At 37.6% G+C, this 12,493-nt stretch overlaps 1 protein-coding gene across 2 annotated transcripts in view; it reads left to right on the top strand.

Moving 5' to 3' along the window:
* The window catches only part of MLLT10 (MLLT10 histone lysine methyltransferase DOT1L cofactor), a 120,578-nt gene that overhangs the window by 79,385 nt on the left and 28,700 nt on the right, over positions 1-12,493 (top strand). For both annotated transcript variants that reach the window (XM_042471912.1, XM_042471913.1), the window contains one exon: positions 6,629-6,807. In XM_042471912.1, coding sequence (XP_042327846.1) covers positions 6,629-6,807 — 179 coding nt within the window. The remainder of the gene's footprint in view (positions 1-6,628; positions 6,808-12,493) is intronic.

Raw genomic sequence — 12,493 nt, 5'->3', positions numbered from 1 at the left:
ATTGTTAGTTTCCTAATTTTGTGTCTTTCCCTATATTGAAAGTTAAGGGGACTAAAATAGTTTAAAACCAGCAACCCCTGGAACAGTGTTTTCATACAATGTTTTCATAGAGGTATTCCAAAATGTGAAAAAATCCAAAATACAGAACTTTTATGCTCCTAGCATTTTGGATAAAGGATACTCAACCTGTATATCCTCAGTTATGTATCCATCCCTATAACGAATACCTTCCCATCCGTAATTCTGCTTCTGAAAGCAAATTCAGACAACAGTTCTTGTTTTGGATATGGGGTTATTTTGTTTTGTTTTACTTTTAAGATTTGATCATTGTGGGGCAGCCCTCAGGGGTGGCTGGAAGTACATTTGCATCTCCTGCCAATATCGGGAGATGTCCTGGACTGTGGCCAGCACAACATAAATCAACGCTGATAGTGATGGCTCAGCAAGAAAGGAGCTGGGAAACAGTCTACAGACCTTTCTGTTAGTCTGAGAGAAGCAAGCCACAAACAGAGCCAAAGTCAGTTCGGTCCAAGGTCAGGGCAGCCAGAAGATAGCAATAGTCCAGTTCGTTCCAAAGTCGTAGGTTGAAGACAAACAAGGGTTCAGGAAACAAGAAGCCAGTGCTGACAGCAATCACCAAGAAGGATTCTGCAATAATTGCTGGCAAAGGGTCGGCGTTCCCCAGCTGCTTAAATGAGAGATGCCCTCCCTTATGCCAGCTGTGGCTTATCAGCAGCTTGCCTCTCTGCAAGCCTCCTGGATCAACGCACGCAAGAACTCTCAGCTCTTCGCTGCCTAAAGGAAAGAACCTCCAGGCTTGGTTCTTCCCCAGAGTCACCACTAGGCTGCTGAGCCTCAGAGGGATCCCCACAGAGCTAGGACCTGGCTGAGCTTCAACCCTGGAGCTGGGAGATCAGGGCTGGGGTCTGGCAGGGCAGGATTAGGACCTGGTATAGCCTCCATCTCCTCTTGCACTTGAGGAGCCACAGCCTCCTCCTCATCCCCCTCGTCCTGCTCTTGGCTGGCCATGACAGGAGATGTCTGTTCTGGCTACATTAACATATGTCTTGGGCATATTCCATTTAGATTACCTCTTTTAAAAATGTGTGAAAATTCAACCAACATGGTATGGCCAAACTACTGACCGGATCTGGTTACAGGGAGAACAAACTACAGTTGGCACTCCATATCCACAAATTCTGCCCCTACAGATTCAATCATCCACACTTTGAAAATATTCCTCCCACCACCACCCAAAACCTTGATTTTACCATTATATATAAGGAACATCATTTTACTATCCCACTGTATTTAATGGGACTTCACTGTCCATGGGTTTTGGTATCTATGAGGTGGGCCTGGAACCAAATCCCAGTGGATACCATGGGCCTGTTGTACTTGTTATGACAGCCTCACTGGCTATTTCTGTGTTATCCGGCACAATTCAAAGTGACAGTTATGACTTAAAGTCTATATGGTTTGGTTCCATCTACCTGAAAAAGCCCCATATGAGCCTGCCCAAATTTTAATATCTTTATAGAAAGGCTTTCCATCAGTCCCACCACTCTCACAGAAATAGCTTTTCTGCTGGCTGCTCCCAGGCTGTGCAACCTCCATCTAGAGGATAGTGTGGCCTCTTCTTGGTTCTCCTTTATATTTGGACAGGCATTAGCTAACAGTTATGGGGGTGTGTTTTAATGCGGTGGGCTGTAGTCTCCCCATTTCTTGTTATGCTTTAAATGCTTTTAAATTGTTTTAATATGAAAGCTTATTTAATTTTTTTAATTTGAAAAATGATATAATTTAATTGATTAGTTTTAAGCTGTCTTCTGTTTTAATTCATATTGAAGCCACCTTGAAACCTTCACTGGGATAAAATCTACCATTCTCTTACCAATGTGGAAATGATAATTAAGTATGTGCTGCAGAACTGACAAAAGGTTTTGGTATTTGAGTAACTTTGTCAGATGTAAGTTTGTTTTAGTCTTTTGTTAATTTGCTGTACAATGTTTTGAATCAACAGCAAGGAATGCATAGCAGCTGCATTTGGTATTGAGACTTGTAATCATGCAAATATATGTGAAAAGGTGGAAGAATTTGTTCTGATGGTAGTTGATCTTACAAAGGCACTGAACCCTCCATTTGGGTAGGCAGTTTGGCATGATTTAAAAGAGATGATGGAATACATTTTCTATCTAAGTATGCAAATGCAAAAAGTTTTTAATAAACCTATTAAGTATAGAATTATGATTAGTTGGGGTAAAATGCTACCACATGATATTAAAATCAAAACATTTATTTAATGGTTAAGAGTATCAATAAAATGTGCATGTTATTAAATGGAAAGCCAGCTGTGTCTTGTATGGAAAACAAATAATGACTTATACATTGCCGAAAGATGTTTTCTAACACTATCATTTCATTCACAAAATAAACAACATGATTGAGTGCACTTAGGAAGCCTATAAAAAAATCAATATGATGTGGGTAAAAATAACCCCCTTTTACAAGTTCAGTCACTTTAAGTGATCAGAGCAATAGAAGCAGAAAGTGTGTTCCCCCCCCCAGTGAAATCCTGATTCTCTGTGTAGATTCCTTTGTGTGCATATGAAAATATAAATTTTACACAGAGTTCTTTTTCCCTAATTCAAAAGCTATCTTGTAGTTTCTGAATACTATACATGATGGTAAGTTATATTAGAATGTTCTCCACATGTTCATTTATCAGTGGTAGTCTTTTGTGCAAAATTCTGATTGAAGGTCTGCATGTTCTATTGATTGAATGAAATCCAAGGTTGTAGTGAGTCATTTGTTCAGTTCCTCAGTGAAAACTTTGTAGATGCCTGCAGGAGGTTGATAGGTCAATAGTTCCTCAGGTTCCTTTTATTACAGTTTTTGTGTATAGCAAGTGATAATAGTGTTATTCCACTACTAAGGCTTTTTTCTCTTTATTTTTGTGACTGGCTTTACTAGATTCCATTCAAGGCTGTAGCCCCCTTTGGCTATCTTCCACTTCGGACTGTATATTATGTCTAAAATATGCAAAATATTTAATCTTATCCATAATTGTTTGGTACACAGTTCTGTCAAAGGTTATGCCCCAATAGCATTCAAAGAATAATTAAAAATTAAGTATTTTATTAGATGCTAGTTACTGTATACATGGAATGTTGTACATTTGGGGTCTGGCCTTTTTAAAAATGAATTCACAGGTAATGGGAATTAATGACAACCTATTGGCTGGTAGGCAAAAGTTAATTGTTTGACAACCTGATCATGTGCATGTTTACTCAGAAATAAGCCTTGCTGAGTTCAGTGGAATTTATTTCCATGTAAGTGTGCACTGGATCGAATTTTTAGAACCCTGGAAAATTAAGAACAGCAATAAATGATGTGGTGGCTCAGCAGCTAAGACGCCGACTCTGGAAATCGTAAGATTGGCAGGTCGAGACGCAAGTGCCACATAACAGAGTAAGCTACTGTCACTAGTTTCAGCATCTGCCAAACTAGCAGTTTGAAAGCATGTAAAAGTGCAAGTAGATAAATAGGTACCACTTTCGTGGGAAGGTAACAGCCTGCCAAAATAAAGCTGCTTCGGGTCACTTTGGAGTTAGGTTGTTTAAATGATGCATGCGTCCTAAAAGTCCGGAAGCTGTGCCAAAGCTGTGCTTCAGTCCTTAGGACTGGATCATGGTTTTGGCACAGCTTCCGGAGTCTTAGGACACATGCAACATTTAAACAGCATACCTCCGAAGTGACCTGAAGCAGCTTTATTTTGGCCTGTCTGTATGGGGCCAGCGTTCTGTGCAGCTATGCTGGCCCCATGACCAGGGAGTCATGTTTGGCAATGCTGGCTCACTTGGCTTAGTAATGGAGATGATCACTGCCCTCTACAGTCAGACATCACTTGACAGTCATATCAAAGGGGAAACGTTTACCTTTACTTTTAATAAATGGAACCTGCAACAAAATGTGAACAGTGTGAAGTGGTGCAGTTCAGGGAGCCAGCCAAAACACTTAACTATACGTTCATCCAGGATAGACCATTCTATCCCCTCACAACAGTCAATGTTCTCAGCATATTGCCTCAATAGACTCTTTTGGGTCTTCCCTTTCCTTAGAGATTTTTCTCCTAAAGCATAGCATAACATATATCATGATATCATGCTTTAGGAAAAACCTAATCTAAATCTGTAATGAATATCATCTCGTCTATGTGGTGGCAGATGAAGCAGGAGGTAATTAACTTTGAAGATAATAGAAGACACTCAAATTCTATAAAACGAACATAATACAAGTATGAAGAATCTTTATTTGTTCAACAACAAATATAAGGCCTAAATTATTAATACATAGTGTCATTAATTCAGGCATTTGATAAGCAAGTTGTTTAACCATGTAAGGAAAGGAGTGTCCCAGCCCTACTCCCCCTTCCACTGTTGTTTTGTTCAAGTGAAAGCACCATTGCAGAAGAGGAGATTCTCTTATACATACAGGGTACCTCCCATGTGAGCACACATGGAGAAAAATCAAGGCACTTGTATATGTGAACTCCCTGCATGTATAGAAGAGATTCTTCTTTTCCAGTATATTGGTTTTGCATAAGCAAAGTGATGTGAGGGAAGGCAGGAATTCCCTCTTTTTTCTGTTTAAACAACACACCTGCTAAATGCCTGAATAGGGCTTTTGGCTAAAGTGATACCTATTTTGATAATGCTATAATATTGATATAGTTGGATGGCGAGATAGTACTTCACAATAGCTATTATAAACAATGGTTTGGCTACGAAAACCAGTCAAAATTTGTGAACCTCTGACTAAGTGGTATGAAAATATACTGCATGACTGTGTCTATTTTGAACTTTTTTCCTGTGCAGAACTAGGGTTTTTTGGTATACTTGTCTCAAGCTTTGTTGTTGTGTAGCCTTTATATAAACCTTGTATAAATCAAACCCCAATTCACTCCCATTTCCAATAACTGCCTTTAGTGTAAATCCAGATATGTCAAGTAAAATGTTTTTCAACCTCTTTTCTTGAAATTAAATAAGCCACATTCCAAAATGTATCTTTAACTCTCCCCAGGTCACTACTCCTCCATTCCTTTTAAAATTGTTTTTAATTATTGTTTTTCAACCTTTAACTTGTTCATTGTGCAGTTCACCTTATGGTTTATAGATCTACTAGATAAGGAACCTGCTGTTTGTAAAAATAACTGTTTTTGTCCTACAGTAAAAATGAAGAACTGACAGCCTCTGTGTTCTAATGCTGAGGTAGATAAACTTCAGACTTTTAGGATCTATTGGTGTTTGAGTAGAATCCTGAGATCCACCAAGCAAAGACTGAGGCCAAAGACCTACATTTAGAATTAAATAATTCTGTTTCGAATATCTAAACTGAACAAAGCTTATGGTCCTTCCACCAAAAAAATCTACTCCAAGTTACATAGTTACCCTGGTTTCCTGATTTTAGCAGTGTAATTTAGGATTGGGTCATTTTGACATTTTTGCTGTTGAACATCTGGGAGTCAGAATACTGTGCCAAACTATTACAGATCATCTAGACAGCTGTTGATAAACACATATCTGTCTTCTCCTGATGTAAACCTGGCCACCATCATTTATGGTCGGAACAGCCCAGGCTTTTGAGTTGGCTGCCATCACTTCCAACACTAAACTATGACAGTCCAGAGACCTCTTCAGTATAGTTTATTTTGTGTGTGTTATTTGATAGAGACTCTCTCATCTGGACAGATTTGCTCCCAGCAAACGTTAAAAGTTGCCTGAAAGGAGCCACTTCCTATGTGTGTCCTCATAAGAGGAGATCTCAGATCTTTTCTCCTGCCTTTATTTAGTATTGTGAGGCCCATCAGTCATCTAGTAGAAATGCTTACACTGCCTGTGGTGTGGCAATTGCAATTTCTGAAAGAGAAATGACTGAGCAGCAACATCCTTACCCTGCAAGGACTTGACTATGTGTAAAATAAGGGGAATAGTCTGTTATTCATTGTGTGTTGTGAATAATATTTCTCTAATTTATTAACCTGAGAAGCTGGCTCCTTCTTAGGCAAGGTGCATTTGAGTAGCAGTGCTTGTGTGGTCAAGAAGAAAGATTGCATTCCAAATCGCTTTACTAACATAAGATCAACTTTTTCCAAAATGTTTAATGGAAGAACAATAATGCAGGCTCAAAGTGATCACCAACCCTTGAGATGACTCTCTATTTAAAAATATATTTCAATAGCTATTAATTTTTTCAGAAACTTTTATTGGGAGATAATTAATATGTAGGAGATATCATTGTTATTCAGATTAATAATCTATGCCATATTCAAGAAGTATTCTTTACTCTTGAAATAGAACGTTCTCAGGTTACAGTTGTAATTCTTAGGCTAAATAAACTCCACCAAAAGACAGACCTGAACACAAACATAAATCCTGTTTGACCCTCTTGTGCCTCTTCTTTTGGCTTTAATGAGTTTTTCAAAGTGAGTATTTTATGAAAAGTGGAATATAAGATTTTACCATATTTACCATATTTAGATCTATCTTCTATAATTTAGTTAATAATAAATCTCATGTATTACTCAATCTAGAAAAATGTGTATATGTGTTTTGTTTTTGTTTTGCAGGCATTTATAACAGTAATGATGTAGCAGTATCATTTCCAAACATAGTTTCTGGCTCAGGATCTAGCACTCCTGTGTCCAGTTCACATTTACCTCAGCAGTCTTCTGACCATGTGCAGCAAGTGGGAACTTTGTCTCCGTCTTCTACACCTTCAGTTACGACACCTGTAGCTACAACTCAGGTAGGTTGTTACAAGTACTGGAGATAATAAATCTTGACTTGATAAATGGGCCATATTGGCTGTTTATACTGTTTCTATTCATTAGGTACAAATGTTAAACTGTAACATAGTAGATCTTTATGTCCTTGGGTATTTCTTATAGAATATTGGGATAAAAGTGCTGTAATACTCCCTTATTTATTTATTCTGATTATATTTTTCTCTTTACTAATTTCACAATGTGTAAAGTCAAAAGTCTTGATATAGGTCTGAATCCTATTGTTAAACACAACTAGAATAGACGCACTGAATGCTAACCCAACCATTGATTCTTTGGGCCATAGAATATAGGACAATCAGTGCCTGCTTACCATGCACCTGTATATTGGAATTAAGGCATGTTATTTACCATTTACTAGCAATACATGTGTTTTTTTTCCAGGCTGATACTTTCAATAATGTTCTTTACCATATCTCTACTGAACACATTGGATTTTGATAGATAATACGTAGTGATGAATATGTTGATCAGTATATAAGTTCTTGATTAATATATATCATGATAGATACACTAGTGACTTCCAGATGTTTCTGAGTATAATTTTTGTAAAGAGATAATATAATTTTGACAGGTATTTTGAGGCTCTAATTCAAGTGTTTGTTTCAGCTGTTTTTGGTGTGTTCATTGTTGTTGTAGATTCTATTATTTTTCCTTATTATGTTGTTGTTTTTAAGTGATGTATACATTGTATACACTTTGGTCATAGAACGACCAAGAATATAATCATGTTTTTAGAAAAGTACATTATTTTATATATATTCTATATATAACTAACAGGTTATTATATTAACCCTGTTTATGCTAAATGGCTAAATGAAGATTTTGTCTGTATAGGCAATGCTCACTAAATAACAAAGAGGGCAACATTTTATTAGTTACAGTACAGAAAGATGGAAATGGTTTTTACTTACAAAATAGCCTGTAATCTTCTATTCCAGTGATACCTGCTAATATTATCCAATGTTTGGTTAGATGTTGTTTGATCTGAAGTTAGCCATGCTAATTTTACCTGTAGGTCCTGAATCTCATGAAACTAAAATGTTTGTTGGTTTAATTAAAGGAGGAATAGTGCTATTAGATTAACACCTCTAGTGCTGAACTGAGTGGGGGAAATCGAGCAGCAGTATTTAGGCTTAAAATATTGCAAAATGGCAGGCCCTTTAGAAAGTTTTAGATATAAAACCTTAATAGAAAAGCAATCAAGCTTTAAAGGTGTTAAACTAGAAAGGGCAGAAAGGACTCTGTCACCTGATAAAATCCTTATTCTACAAGTGCCTTCATTCATTAGTTACAGGTGCTACTGGGAAATAAAGGCAGGTATATAAGAAACCTTCTGTGAAGCAACTGTTTAGTAACAACTGAAATTTTCCTTGAACTAAGGGAGTGCAAAGGTGAGTTTTGGGGGACAAAGGATAAATAAAATTATTGTTACCTGCTTGTTATTCAGGTTGTAGTTTTATTTCTGCTCTTTTCTATAACACATAAAATGACAAAAATCAACTATGTTGTTATTAGGTTGTTATTTTTGTTTGTAGCTGCAGTTACTTAATGAGGTTTTCTGTCTTATAGTTTCTTTGTATTAGGTGCACATATTCTTTACAGCTGCTTGATGGATTTAATCTTTATGGCTCTCTATGTGTGTGCGATACATATGTTATAATATAGGAATAAGTGATATTTTTATTAGTCATCTTCTAGCAAATGCTTAAGTGCACCTATTCATTCAAAAGCCTCAGAGCAAGGCTGCATGGTCATACCACATACCATAATGAACTTTTGTTTTGGGAAGAAGAATACCATTTTGGAGTTACTGTTGCTGTCTTCTCTTCCTGTTTACTTTCACTATCAGCCCTTCTGCTGTTACTGGACAAATTAATAGGCAGTGTGTTCTATCTGAATTGGTTACACAGGGAAAATTTCTGCTTTGTTTTTTGTTTGTTTCCTTTTGTCCAAAAATATCTTCTTCCTATTAAGTGTTTGATAATCTGCATATTTTCTCTCAGTATTTAAAGCATGTGTCCTGCAGTAGTTTTCAGGAGCTCTTTCCTTATTCTCCAGGAATGGGGGTAAGATACAAAGAAATCTTGTAAGAGTATTTGTTTCATGCCTCCCTCCCTTTTCTCATAATTGTTAAGGGCAGTTAAGTAACCTACGTAAAAACAGACAGTTGTATCCTGTATAAAAGCAGAAAAATATTTAAACTCACAGCTATAAAATCACAAATATCTGAAATAATAAATCATAAATACTAAAATGCAATGCAATATAAAGGCCAGTCAAAGGCAAATTAAACATTTGTTTGTTCTCCAGATGAATGAATTTTTAGCTGGTGCCTAATAGACAAAAGTGTGAGTAACCAAATCTCAAATGTTACCACTGAGAAGTCCATGCCACATGTGGTAGTCCAGCAGGGCTCACTATTCCGGGTCCCTATAGCTTCATAAACTATAGTACTACCAAACAGAATTTGACCTCTTTTGTTTTTTTAATATAGCACACCACCTAAAATTAATTTCCAGCTTTGCTAATATAATGAGGTCATGTATGAGAGAGATCTTTAGTTATAGCTGCCTTTCATGTATTCAAAATGTCTGACGCTTCTTGCTGTTAAAAGTGCCAGGCATTATTAGATACCTGCAGTATCTACCAGTGACTAATTTATTCAAGTAATTTTGAGGCTTAAGTCTAAACTATGAATGTAATTGCCACATCATCTGGTTAAATTTCTGGACTCTCCTCTCCCCCCCCCCCCCCCCCCGTCCATTGCTTTTTGTACCTCCTAGCATGATGGGAAACCCTAAAGCTTGCCATTCTCTTAGTGGTATTTTGAATTGGCCCAGTGAACCCATTACCAACTGTGGGGATGGGTATTGGTTATTAGAATCCTAGTTAGTTTCCTCACCACAGGCAAGTCATTATTTACAAAATTGTTTCAAGTCACTTGCATGTAGAAAGCAACATGTAGAGACACAAATAAAACTTGCAACAAAATGTTATGCTCTGAATACTTAAGGGTTTGAGCCACCTGTAGTCATGGCTATGGCTGTAATCTCCTCCAAGATATATCCTTCCCACCACCATCTAGTGTTTTATCCCCTATAATACTGAGTTAGTGTTCTGTAGCCACAGAACATGGTTCATCCACACCAGGCTACTTTGATTCCATCATTTCTGAAACTATTAATTGTACATCTTCAACCTGTGGGGTCTGCCTGACCCTGCTGAAAGAGGGTCCTTTGTATGTTAATCTTGACATTCCCTAAGAGAAGTAAGTACAAGCCATAGTGTCTAAGTGTTTATATATTTTTAAAAGCTGCAAGACAGCAAGCACAAGGAATTGCAACTAGTAGTTTCCTTGCCTATTGTCTTCTCCATTAGGACCCTGGCAAAATAAAGCATCTATTCGACCAATCAGCTGTAGTGTTTAATCAGAACAACCAGCTTTTTCTAGGTGTCTTCTGAAACAAGCACCATACTCACCTAAGGGGAAGTATGGTTATGTAATGTGTAAAGTAAATAAATAAGGTAAATGATATGTTTGGAGAGGCGAGAGTGTGAGATGTTGGGAGTGACTAGTAACTGGCTGAATGTTTGAAGGTATGTTCAAAAGGCCTTTCAAGTTTCATGTTAACGACGGAGAGAGAGAGAGAGAGAGGTCTTTCATAAATTAAGAGATTAGTTACTAATTGGAGGAAGAGATTTGAGTTAGTTTGAGGAACCAACAGGATTTAGTTAGACTCAGAAAGTTTGGATTATGAAGATACAAGGGGAAATTGGTAGAGTCAATTAGCATTTAGGGAAAGAGTGAGTAGATGTAGTAGATATCTAAACTAATTTTTAAATGTGTTAAATAATCTTTAAATGTATGCTGTACTTCTGTTTAAAATTCTAAAATATATGTCTTGACCACAGGGAATGCTTTTGGTTAAGTTGAGACACACACCATCTGTTGTGGCAGCCATGGTTCAGAGCTGGTAGTGTCCAATGGTAGGATTATAAAAACTCTTACACAGGAACCATGAAAACATGTAGTAGAACTCTGCAGGTGATCTTGGTGTAATGAACCCCCTCTCTGATGTGGCAGGCGCTTGGGACTTTTATTATCCCACCGCTGCCACCAATTTATGTAACGGCAACACTCCTTCACCTTATGGCAGGCCTATGGGGTTTTCTAATCCCACCCCGCTGCCACCAATTTATGTGACGACTCTATGCTCTACTACCAAATATAATTGATGACAGCACCCTGTTTAAAACCCTGGTTCACAGTATTATATAATATAGTAGCGTGGATATAATATATATGGCAGACAAGCCTTTAGATAAAACAAAATATGAACTTTATTGAACAAAGGGTTTGAACAAATATTACTTGAACTAAATGGCATTAAACAGCTGTTAGTTCAGGCATGAGTTACTTAGTTACATTTGTATTCTTTACTTCGTTACTGTTGTTCCTCTTTTCCCCAGATATTCTTTAACCCCCTCAGGACTTCCCTGTCCCTCTTTAGGCAATTCTTTTTACTAACTCAGCCACCAAGGCTATAATATCTCTCCGGAAATTATGTAACCGAAACCCCTCTTTCTGAGTCTGGCTACACTGAGTCTCTCGTTTCTAGACTCCCAAACTAATACTGTCCCTCTCTGGACCTCCCAGACCCTTTCTTGGTCTATTATTAACACCTCCTCTAACAAAATACTGTTCCCTCAGGAACTATCGGAACACAGTCCTCTCTTGGACTCTACTGTTCCCCAACTGTCAACATTCGAACTTCATCTCTCAACATTCTAAACCCTAACTGGCAAAACCAACTGCCAAGTGGAATCCTCAAACTCCTCAGCCAGCTCCTGATTGGCTGGTTTTTGAGTCAGTTCATCACACTTGGTAGCAGTGGGAGAAGTGAAAGTCCACACATTTGGTGCCATTGTGGTGGGTGAATGATCCTCACAGTTGGTGGCAGTGGTGAGAAAAAAATGAATTGATGACTTCGCAAGAAATAATAAAACAGTTGTAGCCAAAGGGGGCATATATTGTACTTGTCCATGGCACAGTAGTGAAAAGATTCCCAGTCTCCTCCATTCAGTTTCTTGAGAAGCACTGTTTTGAAGGGCATTGTTCAGGCAAAATCATGTTGACTTTGTTTCAGTGCATGTGTGTCTGCACTTTTTAGCAATTCTATCCACAAAAATATTTTAACCCATTCTCACAGTGGTAACTTGCTTTCATCCTAAGGTCATTTTTTAAATACAGGCAGTCTCCCAGTTATATGAAATGCTTGATTTCCCCCCTCAAATACCGTAGTATTGCTATTGATATTCTTATGTATTACTCAAGAAAAAAAGTATTCTGCTTTGAATAACTCTTGATCTTTTGTAGTGAAGATGCAAAGAATTCACTTAAGTTTTACACAGTTTTTGCTTGTATCTTTGTCATAGGTCTGCTGCCTTTCTGGCTGGCTTCTGATGTATTTAAAGAATGTTTTATTCTTCATATAGAGGCAGTTTGCTATTCCTAGCCTTTTACTGGCCTGTTACAGACTGCCAAAATAAAGCTGCTTCGGGTCTCTTTGGAGGTATGCTATTTAAATGATGCATGGGTCCTAAGAGTCCGGAGGTCGCGCCAAAGCCACACTCCATTCCTAAGCA

Source organism: Sceloporus undulatus, chromosome 6 (assembly GCF_019175285.1).
Source record: "Sceloporus undulatus isolate JIND9_A2432 ecotype Alabama chromosome 6, SceUnd_v1.1, whole genome shotgun sequence".
NCBI lineage: Eukaryota > Metazoa > Chordata > Lepidosauria > Squamata > Phrynosomatidae > Sceloporus > Sceloporus undulatus.
This window is presented reverse-complemented; position numbering and strand designations above follow the sequence as displayed.